The 22,878-nt window shown below is 36.5% G+C and overlaps 1 protein-coding gene across 4 annotated transcripts in view; it reads left to right on the top strand.

Moving 5' to 3' along the window:
* The window catches only part of LOC106071931 (nostrin-like), a 36,923-nt gene that overhangs the window by 8,295 nt on the left and 5,750 nt on the right, over positions 1–22,878 (top strand). For 3 of the 4 annotated variants that reach the window (XM_056026877.1, XM_056026882.1, XM_056026862.1), the window contains 14 exons: positions 5,572–5,657; positions 13,122–13,202; positions 13,708–13,770; positions 14,075–14,156; positions 14,333–14,395; positions 14,541–14,636; positions 16,247–16,363; positions 16,622–16,729; positions 18,407–18,529; positions 18,676–18,784; positions 19,466–19,554; positions 20,865–20,993; positions 21,294–21,417; positions 21,960–22,055. In XM_056026877.1, the coding sequence (XP_055882852.1) occupies positions 5,572–5,657; positions 13,122–13,202; positions 13,708–13,770; positions 14,075–14,156; positions 14,333–14,395; positions 14,541–14,636; positions 16,247–16,363; positions 16,622–16,729; positions 18,407–18,529; positions 18,676–18,784; positions 19,466–19,554; positions 20,865–20,993; positions 21,294–21,417; positions 21,960–22,055 (1,366 nt within the window). Of the gene's footprint in view, positions 1–149; positions 1,554–5,571; positions 5,658–13,121; positions 13,203–13,707; positions 13,771–14,074; positions 14,157–14,332; positions 14,396–14,540; positions 14,637–16,246; positions 16,364–16,621; positions 16,730–18,406; positions 18,530–18,675; positions 18,785–19,465; positions 19,555–20,864; positions 20,994–21,293; positions 21,418–21,959; positions 22,056–22,878 lie in introns of those variants that run through there. The other variant, XM_056026871.1, reaches the window with a different exon arrangement.

A 22,878-nucleotide genomic window follows, 5' to 3' on the forward strand; every position in this document is an offset into this window, starting at 1 on the left:
GACATAGAATAGTGCTTTGTTATAAGAATCACACCTCCCCCCCCCCACACACACACTTTCTCTACACTATATTCTTGAGTAATATCATAAACAAAATGTGCTATTGAATGTTTTTACTTCCTTCTTCTGCGTTTTCTTCACTTCTAAATTTTAGTTCGTGGAGTTGACACTGATAGGAGATTGTAGACAAATTTAATGCTCTCTTGCTGGTCTATTCAGTCTACAAAAGGCAATCGATTAAGCGCCTACAATCTACCCGGAGCAAGTGTAATATAAGTAGTCTCAACTCTCGACCTGGAGTTTCTTGGTATAGAGAATGTTATTCACTAATTCGAAAATTCATTGCGATTCCATCAACTACTTCATACCTGATAGCACAATCTGATAAATTATGTTTTTGTGGATAGAACTAGTTATTAGAAGAAAAAAAGTTGCAAACAATGTGTGGATAATGTTGACACTCGAATATTTCTGATCAATGTTGTATGCATTCATCAAAATCTCAGACGATTGTGTAGAGATTAAGTTTCTAATCGAGTTGTAAATACTTAGAATAAATAAATAACAACTTCCTCGCACTGTCTCTGTTGAAGAAATACAACAGTCTTGAACTTTGAGCAACATTCAGATTGGGCTGGAACCTCATTGGCATTGTAATAACTTGGACTTAGGTTTACGGTTACAGAAAGAATTAAGGATCAATAACAGTACCAGGAGAAGTCGTTGATGAAATGCTAGTGTGGACATTGCTAGTTCTTCAGTCTACGCTCATTTCTACAGCTCCGACTTTGCTATAGCGCTAAAATTGTGATCGCCCCTGGCGGTAGTTTGACCAATCAGACTGCCCATATTGACACTGAATTGGGCGCTCGGCAGGTCCAGTTTGTCCGGTCTTGAGTCTATTTCTGAGCTCCCGGATCATTTCATTCGTACTGCTCTGATACTCGTTCTATTTGTGTACCGGCATTCCTCTAGAAAGTATTGGAGGATCTCCTCCTGTTGCGTTCACCTGAATATAGAGCTCAAGAATTCTATAGAGTAGATTAAAAAAAAAACACTAAAGGAAAAGCCTTTTTTTATATATATAAAAACATAACAGAAGATTACTTGGGCCTTTTTGTTATTGTGCCTTTGATAAGTTTCTAAAGCAGATAACACAGCATTCTAGTTGGCTAGATTCCAGTCGTTATGACAGTGTGGTAACGTGTGTTGGTGTTGTGTACACTTCATCGATCACGAGATCATTTGTAATTAAACGCTTGGACCAGCTGTTGTCCCAAAATGGCTAGTTTGGACTTATTTGTGTTATTCTGTAAGGAGGGAGTATACTAATGGATTATCAGCGATGATTATTTGTGTGGATTGAATGCATCAACTTGTGATCGAACACATTTCTGTTACCAACGACTGAATTCCTTTCACCTTTAAGTTAGGATAAAGTGGTCAGGACAGTTTCGGCAATGTCCGGCCAGGAAGCAGAGACGTCAAGTTTGGATGGCGCGGTGACTTTAAATTTCTCTAGAGCCACAGGCATATTTGCTGATCATTTTTATGTAAGTTTTTTAATCTTCATAGAGAATCCGTCCTTCTTTTCCCGCTTGTGAAAGTTCATTAGTGTGGGCTCTGCGACACTTAGAAAGTGTGTGGTTTTATTTCTGACATGTAGGCAGACGTAGATTGATCTCACTGTTTTACTTTCAAGACCTACACCTTGTACCAAACACTACGCAGTCCCAGGGAGTCTGTAGTTTTAGTGGCCGATTGGTGACGTTACATCCATTTCAAGAGGCCATGGATCATCCACCGTTTGTACACACTTTTCTTCCGTGTGTGCAGCTACAAGAGTGTGTTGTCACTGTGCTTAGTACACACGCCTTGCTATTTGTATGAATAGAAAACCATCACACACACACACACACAACTACCGTTACCTTAGGTCAGCATGTAGGCCTACTAGTTAGTATGTACATCTTGGTGAGTCCTTGTGATTAGATCTCTTGTCTTGTTCTAGAGAAGTGTCTATTTCTTCTTGCTTTTACTGAAATTATATTATAAAGCTGCTTCCTAAATAGTTCGACATTTTTACACACACACACACACACACACACACATATATATATAGTAAAAACGGTGTTCAAAAATAATCACAACTGAAGTCCTAGTTACAAAGTTTTATTCTCCCCACTTCTACTTTCTCGACCATTGACCACTTAGAGACTTTAAGATTGCATTGACTTTAGAATTTACGTCATTGTGATTATCCAGCGTTGTTTTTTTTTTATTGTAAAGGCGCCATTCAAAATTAGGTCATACCTTTTTTCTAAATGTCATTATACTTTTATCTCGTTAGTATTTACTGGCATTATCGCTGTTGAATTATTCGTTTGTACTAACTGAGTTATCTGCCTTGCCACTTTTCACTTCCTGCTACTACAAACAATAGTCTAGTGTGGATAGACTCTAGGGGAGAGAACCTGCTTCTAGGCCAGTTATAGACTGAAGTTAGTTTCATAAAGTTATAACTTGTCGCCAGTTAGACATGATTCAAATAGATACAGGACTATATTTTCATCTCTTGTCATCTGAGCTAGTTTCTCTAACTCTCTCCTTTCCCCTCTCTTCCCCATTGGTTCTCCCCCTGTCACTTCCTTATTTTGCATACCTGCCATGTATAGAATCAAATACCTTGAATTACTTACACATTGGAATGTGTCTTCTAGGTCGAGTCTACAGTAAAAACATACCGCCAATCCCCCGATCACATGTTTTCGTAATGTGAGTGCACTAGTTTGTGTGAGTGAGGCTGAAGATTCATTCGCCTTCTACTGGTCTGAGTATTGACTACATTGCAACCCTCTCCCTTTGGCTTACCTAGATATTCACACTTACCTATATATTGACATAATGCTGATTGATGAGTAAGACTATCGTTAGAGGCCAAAGTAAGGTGTGGAGCCAAGTGTCTCCCTCCTACGGGCCATTAAAACTAACACAAATAACTACATGTAGCTTTTTACAATATTTAGTTTAGAATGTGATCATTTAGACTAACAGTTTGTTTCGGTTACACTATGATGTCGTCTAAAGGTAACCAGGTAACTCGCTCCTTTATTACTTACCCTCCCACCCAGCCCCTCTTGTACCATTGACAATCACTCTCAAAAGAATAGGTTACAAATGTTATAGGCGAACAGTCACGACCGTCTCATTCCGTGTTCTGTCTAGACCTGATCTAACAAGTGCACTACTCATGCCGCTGCTCTGGTCTAATAGGTCTAGAGCTCTGGCACTGTTCTCCTCAGTCCGTCACAGAAGGATGGAAAAAACATGAGGCGTCAAGGTCAAACGCCTGTTCTGTCCCTGCTCCAAGAGTGCAGACACATTTTGAAACTCATTCATGGATTGAACGAAAACGTTTGTGTGAGTTGTCGTCTGACTTTGTTACTGTGCTCCCTGACCTACTTTTAGCAGTTCTGGCTTGACCACTTGACTTACTTTCATGTACTGTTTCCACGGCTCATCCCTAGTCAAAAAGTGTTTAGAAATGCGTTTGTGAACTTTGATGCGGCTAGACTGAGTTATTTGCTAAGGCCCACATCATAGTTCTAGGCGTGAACACACAATGTTAGGTATGACGTCAGTCAATGTTAGATTACACTTCTTCTTTGTGTGGAGCAAATTAGGGTGTCCATTTAGCGAGTCCAAAACCTTACACTGAGATCTTTTAATGATTTGTTTCAAGTCTTTGCGGTTCACCACATGTTACCCAGGCTTCTCAAGCTGTGGCACGTTGCCACCAGTTATAATAATTCTAGTTCTGCCATGTTACCCAAACCTTCTGATTGATATTTGCATGTTTGAGTGCTAGTATTTAACTAGGTTTCAGAAGTATTTCTGTTCAAAAAAAAAAAAGTTGCATGTGTTTAATGGGTTCCTGTCACCATGTAGTGCCTCCATTGTTGTCTGCTTTGAACATTGTAGATCTTTATGTGTTGCATTATGAATGCATCTTAGCAATACTATTTTTAATAATACAAATAGATGTGCATAGCCTATTCTTTTCTTGGTTATCTAGAGAGACTTGACATTGTAGAACATATTCGCGAGTCACATAAATACTTATCGCGGTCATTTCACGATTAGTTCTGACATAATAATTTCTCTCTGCTGGTAACCAAATCTCAAGGAAATGATACAATTAGTAAAGTCCACTAGATGACCAGGCGAGAAGAATTTTTTTTTCACCACTGTTTACACATATATGTATGCTTTTGGGACGTAATTGTCAGTATTCATTAATTGTTTAAAAACATAGAACTAGTTGACATATGTAACATGTTATCTTGTAACATTGAAACAAGTATTAACTAGGTTTCATTTGAGCAATGGGAAATGTTCACATTCTTCTGTATCTCAAAATGAAAATCCTACCCATCAGATGCCATATTCTGTTATACCGATGGGTCGGTAATGAGGGACCCCGATAGATCGGGGTATGGGGCCCTTATTGTCTACCCCGACCGGACTGAACCAGATAGGCTCTCTGGTCCATGCGGCTACGCTGCATGCTCCATGGATGCCGAACTTACAGGGATAACTAGGGCGTTCGAGGCCATTAGGGCCCGAATGCTCGAACGCGAGACTAGCGCCACTACGGTGGTGTTGGTCACTGACTCTCGCTCCAGTCTCCTAGTTATGGGTGGCGGCGGGGGAGGGTCGCCCGTAATAGAAGAGGCAATCGGCGCCGCAGATAACATCCGCCGAGCTATTGGAGCTGTCGTTTATATGCAGTGGGCGCCCTCACATTGCGGCGTGAGGGGCAATGAAACGGCAGACGCCCTCGCAAGGGAGGGTGCAATGGCAGCCACACACCTCGAAGCACCAAGCACGTACTTACAAGCAACGGCACAAATCCGAGCACTCATTCATGAGAAGTGGTTAAAGTCCTGGGAGGAATCCGACAGAGCACGTGGTGTCTGGCAGCGCATGCGTCACCCAGATCGCGACGATCCATGGTGGCGTCTGAGGAGGTCAGAGCAGTCAATAGTTGCGCAGTGCAGGACGGAACACTGTCCTATTGGGGCATACTTTGCCCGGTTCCGCACTAACTTTGACTCCCGATGCCGTCACTGTGGAGAGAGCGTCGAAACAGTGTCGCATGTCTTGTACGAGTGTCCCCAGCTCCGCGAGCTAAGGGGGGACTTGCCTGTGCAGTCACTCGACCTGTATGGTAGCTATGAGGCACTACGCCGGACGGCTAAGTTTCTTGCCAGAGCACTACGGGAGGACTAGTCCTTCCTGCTCTGATTTTTCAATAGGAGTTCATCTCAGGTATCTCAAAATGCTATTTTCACACAAAAAAATGTACAAAATATGAAGCACTATTATTGAAATACAATTGTAAGTCTAATGTATAACATTTGACTGACCAGAACAACAACTAATGTATAACATTTGACTGACCAGAACAACAACTAATGTATAACATTTGACTGACCAGAACAACAACTAATGTATAACATTTGACTGACCAGAACAACAACTAATGTGTGTTTCAACTTCTCTCTTCAGGGTTTCGATGGATTTGAAGAATTGAGAAAATTTATTAAACAAGGCAACGAATTCAGTAAAGAAGTTTCTATATTATTACAAGAAAGGTAACTCTCTTTTGTTTTGCTCGTTCACAGCCGTCTGCTCGCCATTCTGGTGATCTATTTATTACCTAGCTTGTTAGTCACTAAGTCGCAAGTCCTTTCAAACTAGTTTTTGCATTATTAAGTCTGTACAACTGCTCTAATCTTGCTGCTTCTCTTTCGAATCCAATCCCACAATCCTGCCCATTTATTCCAATCCATTTCTTGGCACGTTGACGACCTCGTGATCTGAATTTCTATGACCAGGTGCAGCAGACGATTGGACCTCCTTGTTATACAGTCTTGATAATACACCGGCTAGAGCTTGTTCAAATGTAAGAGTGTTACTTCACTTAAGCCAGCCCTAGATTAAAATATTGCCAAGAATTGGAACCACGCGGCGTGTTGACGATGTGAATGGAGTCAGTCTTCACATTTCTTGTCCTCTCTTTCTCGCGCACACGCACACACACACACACTCACAAGTACACTATTAGACTATGGTGTAAACTTGTGAAAGGAGCCTGTCACAAAAACGCCTTAGCAGTTGTTTAGTTCTACAATGGAGTCCCGATACTCAGATATGGTTGGGACAGGACCCATTTTTGATTAGCGAATATGTTGGATTAAGCGAAATTATAAGTAAAATAAACATGATTATGAAATAGAACGTGTAATGACATAAGCTGGTACAGGATTTAGTGACAAGCGCAAGAGTTTCTTTTGTTTCCTCTCTCTGAAACTAATTCTGCGTATGAAGGGCGTTACAAAAGAAAGAAAGTGTTTCTTATACAGTGGTCAAAATAGTTGTCTAGATTAGTGTTATCAGATTTGAAATACCTCTATCGCACTGTTGCAGCCATGCACTTTATCACACCTCACTTAAGAATATTAACATCCCCTTCCTGAAACTATTTTCCACGTATTTCCAAGTATTGACGTGTATAAGCTATTAAAACAGTCTTCTAGTTGACCGCTTTAACTTCGTCCTACGGTTACTACTTAATACGCTGTACAGAATTAAAAAGCTATGTACCATCAAACACTACAAATATGGTATAGTACAGAATCAGTACGAGAATGAAGGTACTGTAGTTTTTAATACAGAATACACTTATTAACTTTCTTTCTTAGTTTTTAATGCTTGAATTTCGGTTTTGGATTAAGCGGACTGTCGGATTACCGAAGTTCGGATTAACCGGACTCCACTGTATATGATCTTACACAATGGACCTCATTCACCAATCGTAAACAAACAACATTTAGCCACGTGGTTCTCTATCTCTTCTATACAAATTACGTAATCCATAAAGGCTGTCACGTGATACCACTGGCGGATCCAGAACTTTGGAGTGGGGGGGGGGGCGATTTTTTTCCAAACCCTAACCCTACCGCCTAGTAAACCCTAGCCCTATGCATAAACGTGCGTACAGCATATATACCTGCATGAAGACAGATACATCAGGACTTGGACTAATAAGATAAGACTCTACCTGCATGAAGACAGATACATCAGGACTTGGACTAATAAGATAAAACTCTACCTGCATGAAGACAGATACATCAGGACTTGGACTAATAAGATAAGACTCTACCTGCATGAAGACAGATACATCAGGACTTGGACTAATAAGATAAGACTCTACTTGCATGAAGACAGATACATCAGGACTTGGACTAATAAGATAAGACTCTACCTGCATGAAGACAGATACATCAGGACTTGGACTAATAAGATAAGACTCTACCTGCATGAAGACAGATAAATCAGGACTTGGACTAATAAGATAAGACTCTACTTGCATGAAGACAGATACATCAGGACTTGGACTAATAAGATAAGACTCTACCTGCATGAAGACAGATACATCAGGACTTGGACTAATAAGATAAGACTCTACCTGCATGAAGACAGATACATCAGGACTTGGACTAATAAGATAAGACTCTACCTGCATGAAGACAGATACATCAGGACTTGGACTAATAAGATAAGACTCTACCTGCATGAAGACAGATAAATCAGGACTTGGACTAATAAGATAAAACTCTACCTGCATGAAGACAGATACATCAGGACTTGGACTAATAAGATAAGACTCTACCTGCATGAAGACAGATAAATCAGGACTTGGACTAATAAGATAAGACTCTACTTGCATGAAGACAGATACATCAGGACTTGGACTAATAAGATAAGACTCTACCTGCATGAAGACAGATACATCAGGACTTGGACTAATAAGATAAGACTCTACCTGCATGAAGACAGATACATCAGGACTTGGACTAATAAGATAAGACTCTACCTGCATGAAGACAGATACATCAGGACTTGGACTAATAAGATAAGACTCTACCTGCATGAAGACAGATACATCAGGACTTGGACTAATAAGATAAGACTCTACCTGCATGAAGACAGATACATCAGGACTTGGACTAATAAGATAAGACTCTACCTGCATGAAGACAGATACATCAGGACTTGGACTAACGAAACACAATGTTTGCTGAGATTGAAGTTCTTGTCTTGGAACAGCGGGATAGCAGCGATGAGATGCAGGGCACCGTGACATTAACTGTCAACACTGGCTTTGCTTCGCCATCACAAAACATGGAGTTATGAAAGCAGTGTCAGATCATCTGTCCCAACGCGGCATGAACAAGTATTAGGTTTTGGGGCAGGGAGGTGGAGTTATTGTGTTCTAAAGTTCACTGTTGAAAAGTCAATCAATCATTGCAGGTTCAACTTAAGCAATTTTCACATTACACTAGCACCACTAATATTAGTTGTGGTGTTTATGTCAGATGTTGATGGGGTCTGTTTCGCTAGTTGGTTTACATCAGTGATGCCCAAAATACAACCCGCGGGCCAGATCCGGCCCGCGACGTGGTTCCATCCGGCCCGCCGAAATGTCGGCACAAAGTATATAAAATCCGCTACCCCCTCCCCTTTAAAGAAAACATTTAAAAATGTCTCTTTAGCTACGTTAGGGTCATCAATTTTACTCCGATTGATTGGACCATGGCCCACATTTGTGCGTTTATGAGACTCTTAATGTAGAATTAAAAAAAAAACAGAGAAAAAAAATTTACTTTTTGGCAGAACATGCTAATAAACCAAACACAAATATTTGAGTTGTCAATAAAGTGTGGCTGGTTTTTTTTTTTAAAGAAGCGCTATTATAAAACAAATGTGACGTCATTCGAATCAAAAGATTGTTAAACTACTTCTAGAGATTGAAAGATTAATGTTAATATTTATCAAAAAGAGTCAAGAATATCAGTCGTTGGTAAAGATAGCTACACTGTTGCTCATATATTTAGTAAAGAAATGACGCTGTTTTCTGACGCATGAAAAAAAAAAAAGATACTAATATCCCGTTAATGAATGTAAGTGCTAGATCCAGGGTTTCTAATCAAATAGTTTCAGGTCGATTTCATTTCATTTTTGTACATTTCCTTTATGTGGCCCGCGACACCAGTGTCGGAAATTAAAATGGCCCGCAGGTCGATTTATGTTGGGCATCACTGGTTTACATAATGGCTTTCTAGATAGGGCCTACACAGATTTTAACAGAGTTGGAGTCTGGAGATCCAACATGTATCTACCCGATTGACTTGTTTGTTTGTTTACACTTTCAACATTTGTTAATTACATAAAGTTTAAGGAGATTTCTTTCATAATGTATAGCCCTGACAAGGTCTTTATATTGCCCTGAAAAGGTCTTTGTATTGTCCTCACAGGGTCTTTCTATTGCCCTGACAAGGTCTTTGTATTGTCCTGACAAGGTCTTTGTATTACCCTGACAAGGTCTTTGTATTGCCCTGACAAGGTCTTTGTATTGCCCTGACAAGGTCTTTGTATTGTCCTGACAAGGTCTTTGTATTACCCTGACAACGTCTTTGAATTGCCCTGACAAGGTCTTTGAGTTGCCCTGACAAGGTCTTTGAATTGCCCTGACAAGGTCTTTGTGTTGCGCTGACAAGGTCATTGTATTGCCCTCACAAGGTCATTGTATTGCGCTGACAAGGTCTTTGTATTGCCCTGACAAGGTTTTTGAATTGCCCTGACAAGGTCTTTGTGTTGCGCTGGCAAGGTCATTGTATTGCGCTGACAAGGTCATTGTATTGCCCTGACAAGGTCATTGTATTGCCCTGACAAGGTCATTGTATTGCCCTGACAAGGTCTTTGTATTGCCCTGACAAGGTCTTTGTATTGCCCTGACAAGGTCTTAAGGTATTTGTATTGCCCTGACAAGGTCTTTGTATTGCGCTGACAAATCTTTGTATTGCCCTGACAAGGTCTTTGTATTGCCCTGACAAGGTCTTTGTATTGCCCTGACAAGGTCTTTGTATTGCCCTGATAAGGTCTTTGTATTGCCCTGACAAGATCTTTGTATTGCCCTGACAAGATCTTTGTATTGATCTGATACGGTCTTTGTATTGATCTGATACGGTCTTTGTATTGCCCTGACAAGATCTTTGTATTGCCCTGACAAGATCTTTGCATTGCCCTGACACAGTCTTTGTATTGCCCTGAAAAGGTCTTTGTATTGCCCTGACAAGGTCTGTGTATTGCGCTGACAAAGTCTTTGTATTGCCCTGACAAGGTCTTTGTATTGCCCTGACAAAGTCTTTGCATTGCCTTGACAAAGTCTTTGTATTGCCCTGACAAAGTCTTTGTATTGCCCTGACAAGGTCTTTGTATTGCACTGACAAGGTCTTTGTATTGCCATGACAAGGTCTTAAGGTATTTGTATTGCCCTGATAAGGTCTTTGTATTGCGCTGGCAAATCTTTGTATTGCCCTGACAAGGTCATTGTATTGCCCTGACAAGGTCTTTGTATTGCCCTGACAAGGTCTTTGTATTGCCCTGATAAGGTCTTTGTATTGCCCTGACAAGATCTTTGTATTGCCCTGACAAGATCTTTGTATTGCCCTGACAAGATCTTTGTATTGCCCTGATACGGTCTTTGTATTGCCCTGACAAGATCTTTGTATTGCCCTGACAAGATCTTTGTATTGCCCTGACACGGTCTTTGTATTGCCCTGACAAGATCTTTGTATTGCCCTGACAAGATCTTTGCATTGCCCTGACACAGTCTTTGCATTGCGCTGACAAGGTCTTTGTATTGCGCTGACAAGGTCTTTGTATTGCGCTGACAAGGTCTTTGTATTGCCCTGACAAGGTCTTTATATTGCCCTGACAAGGTCTTTGTATTGCCCTGACAAAGTCTTTGTATTGCGCTGACACGGTCATTGTATTGCCCTGACAAAGTCTTTGTATTGCCCTGACAAGGTCTTTGTATTGCGCTGACAAAGTCTTTGTATTGCCCTGACAAGGTCTTTGTATTGCCCTGACAAGGTCTTTGTATTGATCTGATACGTTCTTTGTATTGCCCTGACAAGGTCTTTATATTGCGCTGACAAGGTCTTTGTATTGCTCTGACAAGGTCTTTGTATTGCCCTGACAAAGTCTTTGTATTGCCCTGACAAAGTCTTTGTATTGCCCTGACAAAGTCTTTGTATTGCCCTGACAAGGTCTTTATATTGCGCTGACAAGGTCTTTGTATTGCCCTGACAAGGTCTTTGTATTGCGCTGACACGGTCTTTGTATTGCCCTGACAAGGTCTTTGTATTGCCCTGACACGGTCTTTGTATTGCCATTACAAGGTCTTTGTATTGCCCTGACAAAGTCTTTGTATTGCCCTGACAAAGCCTTTGTATTGCGCTGACACGGTCTTTGTATTGCCCTGACAAAGTCTTTGTATTGCCCTGACACGGTCTTTGTATTGCCCTGGCAAGGTCTTTGTATTGCCCTGGCAAGGTCTTTGTATTGCCCTGACAAGGTTATTGTATTGCCCTGACAAGGTCTTTGTATTGCCCTGACAAGGTCTTTGTATTGCCCTGACAAGGTCTTGGTATTGCGCCAACAAAGCCTTCCGTTTATTATTATTCTAATAATTATTTAAAAAAAACCATGACAAAGGTTAAAAACTACGAGCTCCTCCTTCCATTGAGTTCAGTTTTCAGGTAAGGACGCACACTATGTCTACATTGTCTAGCCTTACTGACAGGTCTTAATTAATCCAGATTACACCTACGTTAGCTTTAGATGGGGGACAGGAGACTTGTGTACACAAAACGAGGTGAGATCTGTATTGACTGAGACAATCTAGCCAGCACATGTAGAGCAGACTTTGCGTACTATTGTACAGCAGTAGCGGTACAGATATATTGGTTTGAAATGTGAGGGTTAGGGACCCTATAGAAAGATTGGATAAGCCATCTTACGTTAAGTGCACTTTGATACTACGTTGTTCTTACTATTATTACTTAAAGTGCATTTTCATACTACGTTGATTATATGTGAACAAGGTCGTTATCAAAAGTATCTCTAGAAACAGATTATCTTATTGGGATCCTTTTTTTTTAATCATTTATTTTACCATCCGTTGTTTCTGATAAACTATGGGGAGGATTTTCTTCCCTTTCTAAAATGACTTCCTTATCTTGTCTCTGTACCAATGACAAATCAACTAGTTGCATGCATCAGTCATTGACAACAATACAACTATAATCAGGTGGTTGTTTTGATGAGATGAGATTCGATATCGGGCTAGCCTAACCACAGAGATGTACACCTGTTTTGTGTATTGTGGGGATAGGATTATCCCATTTTGCCATAACATCACATTTCCCATCTAATTTTTTAAAATTCTAATACACATTTCTACTTAGTGACAGTGTCTCTGAAGAGGTAGATCTAGCAATGTGTGAGATGTCTTTGAGAGAGAGTTTATACACAGTGGCGCCCCCTATCAGTTCAGTGACAGCTTCTGCTTACTTCCACATTTTATTTAGTTTTCTTTTTATTTTAGAGCTGATCTTTATTTTTTATTTTTTTATACTGTCAAAAACAAAAAGTGAGGGGGGGGGGGTGTAAGCTTGGTATTCCTTTAGAAACATGTTAGCTCCTGGTGGTTACAGCAGTAAAAGACTTAAGATAGGAGATGTTTCTAGATTTGAGTATAATTTTCTTTTCTTCATTTTTCAAAAAATGTCTCAAGTCTGAAAGGTGTCAGGTATCATGTGACTAGATACACAACAGTTACTTACAAATGCCATGAAACAGAGGCTGTATGAAGTAACAAATGAAACAGAGGCTGTATGAAGTAACAAATGAAACAGAGGCTGTATGAAGTAACAAATGAATGAATTACTTTTGTGTTGAAGTGAGGTCACACAAATCAATGGGGGGGGGGGGGATGTACAATATCAAAATGTGTTTGAACAGTTTAGAGAGAATGCAATGAGAATCAATTAGTTTTAACAACTAACTTACTTGAAATATTTCTCATCCACCTGTTGAATCTCCTAACACAAGACACATTTGTGTGGAATAGTTTTGTATTCTTTGTTAGAACTGAACATTGGATCAAAACAAAAGTTATCCATTGATGTTCTCCACTTTTTGTTTAGGTCAGAGGCTGAAACTCTGTATGCCAAAAGTTTATCAAAGATCGCCACTAAACTGTTGAAGGCATGTGGCACTGGAGTAGGGTAAGTATAATTTAGTAGCAACCACCCACCTTTCTATTAGGTAAATGCAGCTTATGTTGTTGGTTTTTTTTCTTTTGTAATGTCTGTCTGCTCATGTCAAATTTAGATCGCAAAAGCAAAAAGCACTATTGAAAATCTCACCATACCAGAAATGTGCTTGTTTTCTTTTGTTCTTCTGAAAGTGTTTTTTTTTACATCCTAAAATTAGTATGCCTATTGTATGCACATTGATGTAAACCATTTTAAAACCAGGTGAACAGGTTCATGTTTTGCTTAGCACATTTTATCTCTCTCTATATCCCATATTCATATTTCTTTATCATGCTAAGTCTTTGTATAGTATTCCAAAGTGCAAATCTTTTATTTTTCAAATTAATGATGCTCATGTTATATACCGTTGTTACAATAACAGTGGGAGAAATGGTTGGTGGTTCCCATTAGAGTGACCTGATTTTGGTGTGACTCTGAGTTTCCCAGGTGCAATAATGTAAATATTATTGTTCAGTTCTCTAACAGATGGATGGAAGGCAGTAGCAGTAGCCATGGAACAAGAAGCAGAATTACACAAGTAAGAGAAACATATTTGTTATATTCTAACCAGTATATTCTCAACCTTATATATACTTAACTTTGGCAGACTTGTTTTACATATAAAAATGTGTGAGTATAGAGATTGAAGTAAAAAGGTGTCATGATGTAATCAAATTTAGAATTTTGTTTAAAAAAAATCAGTTTTAATAGATCTACAAGGTCTTCAATAAACCTTTACCAATCTAAACTCTGTCTCACTGAAAGCTTCTTGTTAGTAGCATATTTGTATGAGATGCTAAGTTAAGTAAACATCTAACATAATGAATTTTTGTTTATCCTAGAAATCTGGCAGCTGGCCTGTTGGATGAAATCAGCAAACCTCTAAAAGGTTTTGTTGAAACACAGATCAAAGCTCGTAAACCTGTAAGTAGAATATGCTAAATGCAGTTCAATTTTTGTATCTCAGGGTAGCCCAAAACTTGAGTTCAAAATATTAAATTAGCATATAAGTTTACAGTCATTGGTTAATGTGATAGTTTTGGTGCTTTTTGTTTTATAGTTTTTATTTTAATTAAATTACTATCTATGACTTAATTCAGCTGGAGGCATTAGTCGAAAGGTCATACAAAAACTTAACAGACAGGCGTGCTGAAGAATTCAAGGTAATTACCTTTTTCTATTTGTTGGTATTTAGTTTTTTTGAAAATGTCTTGGTGGAAAAAGCTTTTAAATATTTGATCAATATGCACATTTAGTCTTTATTTTCAAAAACAAATGTATAAAACATTTTTTTATGTTTGGTTTTAGTGCAAGAAACATTCCTATTCATGCTGCCGTGACTATGAAAAAGCAGAAATTTCCTTGGTAGATGCTAAAGCTGGAAAGTCAAAAGATACAGGGAAGGTAAATGTTGTGGACTATTTGTCTGTTTTTTTTTTCACATGAGTTTTTTAGCGTCCCCCGAAAGGGGAAAACACGCTATTAGTTTTGTGTGAAAGGTCTGTCCATCTGTCCTGTTTAGATCTCGTAAACTAGAAAAGAAAGTGAAAATCCAACATCATAATATTTTAGAACATTCAAAGTTCTGATGCAATGGCTACTTTTTTGTTTTCTGAAAGCAAAATATCTAATTTTTTAAATCACTTATGCAAGCAGTTTTTTTTCAGAAAAATACACCACTATTACAACTATTCACTATTAATAGTAACATTCTGATTCAACAACTAACACCTTTTACCAATGGTGTATAGATAGCTTTCTAATTTTAAATGTTCAGAAAACTAAAGAAATGATTATTGATTTTAGGAAAAACAAAGACCATATTGCAGAAATTCAGATAAATAACCAAACTATTGAACAAGTACAAGAATATAAATATCTAGGTACAACTATCAATAACAAACTGTTATGGAATGAACACTGTCAAAACATATACAAGAAAATTCACCAGCGACTCTTCTATCTCAGAAAGCTAAGAAAATTTAACATAGACAAAACAATAATCATACTTTTCTACACAGCAACTATCAGCAGTCTAATCAACTTTGCCATGACCTGCTGGTATGGTAATACTTCACTGGCACAAAGACATAGACTTAATAGACTAATAAAAAAAGCATTGTATATCACCCAAATACAGCTACCATCTCTTGAAGAGCTTTTTCAAGAAAGATGCATTTCCAAAACACTCACGATTATTTAAAGACAACCTGCACCCATTAAACCACTGTTACATAAGATCTGAATGAAGTGGTCGTCTCCTTTCCATTAGGACTAAAACAGATTTAAAAACTCCTTTATCCCACTATCGGTCAGAGTGTTACAAGATTAGCTGTCATCATCGAGATGTACATAGAAGTCAAACTCATAAAGTGCTGGTTGTGAATGTGTATATGTGTGAGTGATTGCTGTTCGAATTTTTTCATCCATATTGTTTTTGTAAAGTAGTTACGCTGAGGTTGTCAATTGTTGTCAAACTGAATTTCCATTTGATTGGATCAATAAAATTATCTTATCTTATCTTACATCTTAAACACAGGAGGCTCCTTAGTAGGGGAGATGACTATTCACTATATTTTTAACACATTTATGCAAACCATTTTAGATTGCTGATGCATATCTGAAAAACACTGAACTAAAGGAAATTTTTTGTTTTATTTACAGAAATGTCCCTTTACAAAACAATTAGAGCAATTATACATTCATTATAAGACATTAGTTAGGTGAGGTTCACGTCTAACTTCAAATTCACTTTCACCTATTCTTTGGTCTGAGTACCGCTGGGGCACCACACAAGATCCGTCAACTTTCTTCTTTCTCCATTCTTCTCTGTCATTTGTCTTTGATAGAATTTCATTCTGGTGTTCTTTCTGAAAATATTGAAACCTGTCTTTTTACCTGCCTGAGTGGACCACTTTGGGGGCCGATTTTGAGTTAATGTCTCCACACAAACTGTCTTTGTAACCTTTTTTTTTTCTGAGACTTCTTCTAAAACAGTTTTTCATTCCATATAGGGAGAAAAAAAAAGTAAGCAGACTTTAGCACTGTTAAAAAAAGCAGATAAAGAATACACAGAAGCCTGCTATAAGGCTGAATCATCTCGACAGGACTGGGACATGACTGTTGCAAGGGTAAGTTGCCAGTTAACTTTTTAAATTTAATTTCAGTCCTTAGAATAAATATTAGCAAAATTATTTCTACACACAATACTTAAAAGTCAATATTTTGTCCTCAACTTGCTAGAAGACTTGGAAAAAACTTTAGAAGAAAATTGTCTTAACAATTTAATTAGTTTTTTTTGTTGGATTCAAAACAAAACATAGTTAAAGAAATTTGGACCAACATTGTTTGTGAAATAAATGTGTTCATATATCATTTGTCTTGTTTAGGCCAGCACGTCAATGCAAGAGATAGAAGAGGAGAGATTGAAATCAATGCAAGACTATCTGAACAAGTACAACAGTCATATATCTGTTCTTTCACCAAAACTAACTCAGGTAAAGATTGTCTTCACAACTGCATGGGCCAATCTTAACAGTCACAGTTAATTAAACACAAAATCATTCTGAAAAGCATTTTTATGTCTCAACAGTTTTGCATAGAAATAGGAGACAAGAACACTGGCATAGTTTGTATTTTTTGGCAAACTAAAAAGTTCAAAATTTCTTTTTACTCACCACACATTGTCTTAAAAATCTTTTTGGCTTTCCTTTTTTTTTTGGGACAAGAGATTTAGCTTTCAAAGAAGGGTTGGATCAGGACCTGATGACTGAAATTGCTTGGGAGGTTTGAGGGGTGCAGACTACACAGGATGAATCCTGTCAAAACCATAGAGTTTACAGTAGCTAGATACCAGAACATACCATTGCACATTTAATATCTATATATAGTTTTTTCTATGAATAATTATGTTTGAATTTCTGTCAAAATGTTCAAAAAGTTGCTTCACCTCCAAAAAGTAAACTTGCATTTTTGGATATGCAAACGTTCATGAATCTCACAAATACTTTAATGCTAATAACTTGTTTTTTGGTGCTATTATATTGTAGGCTAGGCTTAATGACTTTGTGCTATGTTGATAATAAATCTAGCTTTGAAAAAATGGTTAAACATTAGTAGTCAGACTTACACTATATTTTCAGCCCATATGTTTCTGAATGAGTTTATTTATGCTATAGCATTGCGGTAAAGGATGTACTTGTCTGGGACATAAAATCTGTTATCTGGATTGATATCACAGCTAAGATATGTTGAAATTAGCTATGTTAATTTGAAGACAAAGAAGTGTTCTTGCAATTAATAAAGGGAAACACGCTGATATAATAATTTCTGATATCTCTAGATCACTATGGAGTGACATGATAATGCAGCTGGAATCCATGGTGAATGTTCAGGCAAATTTAGAAAGAACAGTGAAAATCTATTCACTTAATCTAGAGTAATTTAGGAATGTAAGATAGCTATTGAAACTCTCTGCAATCCTTCTGAAAATGTAAATGCTAGAGACACAACTCAAGAACTATTGCTTTCTTTATATTTGACTTTCTATGCTTTACTTTCTGTAGATTTACTGCACTAAATGATCAATGCACAGAGATTATTTAGACTAATGGGTTAACTATTTGAACATTTGTAGCCAACTTTAATCTTGATCCCTCGAACAGTCTGGCAGATTTGCTCAAAAAGCTATTGGGTGTTTTCTCAAATCAAACCAGTATGGTATATAACTAGAAAACAAAAAGAATCCGAAACAAAATTTAAATGTCATTAGAGCAAGTAAAAGTTTTGTATGAAGATTTGTCAACATTTGAATAGAAACACCACGTCCTGGCATATCAGATCTGGCATTTCTTACTGCTTCTTCTTCTCAATCAAAAGAAATAACTGATCTCATTTGGAAAGTATATTTTGGAATGGGTGATTGGGTGGTACTAACACCAGTCCTTTCAATGCCTCTGCCTGTTGGTCACCTATCTTTCTTCTGAGGATTTGCACTTTGTATAACCTGCATATATTCTAGATAGGTCACAAACTGTTGCATGAGAGTTGAAAAGAAATTTGATTTTAAAATTGTCTATGTTGTTTTTACGTCTATATTACTTCTATGTTACATATGGTAATCACAAATTAGAATACTTTCAAATTTTTACTTAAGCATATCTTTCTTCCATTAGTATTTTGACCGCCTGAATGAGGCAGTGTTGACAGTAGACTTACAGCATGACCTACAAATCATTGTACAACAAAAAGGAGTTAAAGGACCTCGGCAGCCAGAACAGATTCTTCTTGACTGTTATGTAAGTTTTTAGTAGATAGGTTATAACTTTAATACAAGATCTGGAGATTTTTTTTTGTACAATTTCCATTAGGCCATTGATAAATTTGTTGTAAAAATTATCACTCAATGCTGCTTGCTTTATTTGTACCTATTTTTTGTGTTTAGGCAGAAGACAGTCAAATCAGCTTGGATGTTGAACGAAGGAAAGATGCTTTGAAAAATTATTTAATTCATTTGCATCAGTTCATAGAGAAGGAAAGAAAAGGAAAAGAAGGTATTGAACTAACATTGATTTCTTCAAATCTACTGTTGTTTCCTCTCTTCCACTACATTTATTTCTTCAAGTCTACTGTTGTTTCCTCTCTTCCACTACATTTATTTCTTCAAGTCTACTGTTGTTTCCTCTCTTCCACTACATTTATTTCTTCAAGTCTACTGTTGTTTCCTCTCTTCCACTACATTTATGGAACCTCAACTACAATTAGTAGCCCTTCCTTTACTTAACATCTGAAGATGGCATTATAATTAAGTTTGTACTATAAATACTTAGGCTGTTATTGTTCTCTGTTTGATTCAACATTTTCATATTTTTACTTTTCAAACCTTTTAAAGAATAAATTGCACAATACTCTCACTTTCATTTCCCAAATACATCTACAGGACTAGAAATAATATCAGTTTATATTCTTTCTCTATACTTTATAGAACAGATTATCAGTTAGTCAAATTAAAAGAACTGATATTTAGTCTCAATAGTTTTTAAACTATGTGGTTTTATATATTTGAGAATAACATGAGAATGTAATAAAACATATTAATAGAGATTTTGTGTATATTATGATTTTTACAATATGGTGTGGATTACATAACTCTAAACTGCCTTTCCTTTCTTTGACCCCAATGTTTACATTCTGTTTATATAAAGTAGTGAAAAAACAATGTGTAATATCTCTAGGTGTTCAGAAACTGGTGGAAGTTTACAGAAATAAACCAAGTTTTGCAGATGCAGAAACACAAGAAGATACAAAACAAAAACTGGAACAGGTTATTACAGACAGTTATCTATTGTTTTAGTATTTCATAACCTAAACACTATTTGAAGTATTAAGTGTAAACTTTAGAACTAAAAGGAATATTTTTTCATCTATACTATGGATATAATTTTTTAGATTTTTAAATACATAATTAATAAATAGAATAATAATTTTGTTTTAAAGGTTGTTTTTTTTTTAAACTTATTAAGAAAAATTGTTAATTCTCAAATCTTCCTAAAATTGCTTAGTTTTTAGCACTTCATGGTCACTAAGGCTTGACCTCACATTGGAGAATTTTAACTCCTTAAAATGCAAAACAATATTTTCAACTTTACTAATCTTACATATACTATTATTAATGAAATCTCAAATACCTAATAAGATGTAAAATTTTACTGTATTTGTTTAGTATCAATTTTAATAAACAGGAAGAAAATGAAAGTAAAAAAAAAGGTTTCTGCCAAGAATATTTCAAACAAATAAAGACAGTAATTAAACAGGAAGTGAATATTTTTGACCAAAATTAGAATGTATTTAAGACTAATGAATTATGGGAGTAAAAACTATGCTCTTTTATATTGACATTATTCTCTAGAATTGTCCTTCCTTATCCCTCAACACAGAATCATACCAACACTTTTTCTTTACTTGTCCAAAAAGATGGACTTTGAAAATGGCAGTCCTGATCTTGAAATCTTAAAGTCTTACCAGTCTGTTGATAATAAAACCAATGAACAAAAACTATTTTTATTGCTTACGTTCACTTTTGCAGAGTATTATGTTCATTTACTTTTTTTTTAGCTTCTGATCATGAGATAAATTATTTAGGAAACATCATGTAATATTAAAAGATAAATAGTTGCTAGATTCAGTTATAAAAGATTCCCATCTGGGGCTAATATACTTCAAATTATTTTATAATTTTTTGTGGTATCTAAGGATAACCAGCCAATGTACTATGTCTAATGTCAGTGCTGCTGACCTACCAATATACCATGTCTAATGTCAGTGCTGCTTTCAATAATTAAAAAATAAATGAAACAGATGAAAGTATTTAATAAAAATAATTGTCCACAACGAGTAGTTTTAATGTAGAGATGAAATAATCTGTCATGTTCTATGGGGGAATGTTAGATGGTGTTTGCACAGACTGTACATTTCTCCTGGCTTACTAGGGACTGGTTATAAAGTTTTAAGGGCTGTTTTTCTCAAGATTATATTTGAAAGTGTTTTTTTTTTTTTTAATTATTTCTAAGTTTCAAATTTATCTCAATAAAAGTCTCTTGGAATAATCATTTTTGTTTAAAATCTTACATTCAGACGACATTCATGCTAAATTTTCTGGAAGCTAGTCATTATAAGATCAACAGTAATTTGTGTCAACTTGAGGGGAAATCTCCACCACCAAGTATCTTCTCCCAGTACATAGAAACTGTCAGAGATAAACAGGTGAGTGGTTGTACTGTTTATTGAAAACTTCTCTAATACTACACCAGCATGTCTCATCTTAAGATTTCTTCTTAATACTAGACTTTTTCTCTCATATAAAGTTTATTTTATCATCTAAAAGAACTTTCCAGTATTTCTACTCTTAGTTATTGCACTGTTAAACTATTTACTTTTGTTGACTATTGCTAAGTCATGAACCCTTTCAACTCCTTCTTCCTATTCAATCATTATATTTTGTTTTGAGTATTGATGAAAAAATAAATAGAAAGAAAACTAATTCTCAATTTTTTGACCTTGTAGAACATGCTAAGCAGCACATTAAAACTTCCCTTGAATCTGGCTTTAGAAGGCAATAAGGATTACATGGACTGCCATGCACCTAATGACTATTATCAGGACATCAACTCACCAGAAGATGAATTTAGTAAGTTTTTTGTTTTTTTTAGATAAGGACTCAGTGTTAACCAAAGGAAAGTAAATTGTATATTGTGCTTATATAATTTATGGGTTCAAAGCATGCTGCTGGTTCTAATTATAGCAAATGTATATCCTTACTTTATTCTTCATCTGCCTTTATGAGATGTCAATCTAAAAAAAGCAGTAAGTCTCTGAAGATGAATACCTTAAAGCGATGCTTGTAACCAATAAATACTTTGGCCTACTGATGTACATTCCTTGAGCTGATGCATTCTTATTTACTAGGTGCCTAATTCAGCACATGGTTTGATTGGGCTAAAAATTTACTGAGTGATACAGCATTGATTATCCTTCTCATAACATCATTCCTTATGGGATCTTATCAAATTTTACCTGCTGTTCTACTTGCAAATAGTTTTAGGAAATTGATCAAATGGATATTTAAAAAAAATCTCTTAGAAGTATATATCTAAAATTTTTTCCTCGTACCAAATGTTTTTGAACTTGTAGAAATGTCTTCGTTGATCTACAATTTGTTTCTTATTTTAGTTGACGAAGAGTTTCCATCTCCCACTGTCATTGGTAACTGTAAAGCTATTTATGATTTTGATGCTACTAGACCAGATGAGCTGACTATCAAAAGAGGTAAGTTGGGTTATGTAATGAAAACATATAAGTTGTCCTGCAAGAAGAGATTGAAAATAATGAGAGTAGAGTTGAAATGTCTTATTTTATCAAAATATCTCTAAAAATATCTCAATCTGTCAGAGTTTTACTGTTTAAGTGCACAATCTGGACTAGTCATGTAGTGATAAAATTAGGTTCAACTGATCTGTTGCACATTGCTTTCATTCCTTTATTTACATATATCACTGCTGCTACTTCTACAAAACTGTCTCAATGCTCTAGCTAGAAGTTATGGCATCACACATACAAAACTATAATTTTACATGGCACACATTAATATAGCTATTAAAACGGTTTTGCTCATACAGTAGCCTTTGTACTACTTCTCTATTGTATTGTCATAAAATCTCATCGTTAATTCCATATAATTTTGTGTTGAGTCCAATACACTTCATCAAGTTTGTTAACTTGCTTGTTTACGTAGAAAGTCAGTAAAGTCAAGATCTGATGTCCACAAAGCTGGTTGCCAAATTCATGTACATCTAGTAATTGGTTAACAATGAAACATTTGTATCCTGCACAACAATCTTTACCTAAGCTTATGTCCAAACATCCATCTAATGTTGCATACATTCTAGTATACAATGTCCCAAGTCAAAGTCTACTTTCTTGACTAGAATTCATAACTACAACCTTACCTTCAGTTGACACAAACTAAACTATTTAGAGAATATATAATAGTCTATATTACCTTATTCTTTTGTCTCCTGATTCCTATTAGTTCATACAAAATGAAAGGTGAATCAAGTAAATGATGTAAATAGTGATGCCTTCTTTCAAA

Source organism: Biomphalaria glabrata, chromosome 1 (assembly GCF_947242115.1).
Source record: "Biomphalaria glabrata chromosome 1, xgBioGlab47.1, whole genome shotgun sequence".
Lineage (NCBI taxonomy): Eukaryota > Metazoa > Mollusca > Gastropoda > Planorbidae > Biomphalaria > Biomphalaria glabrata.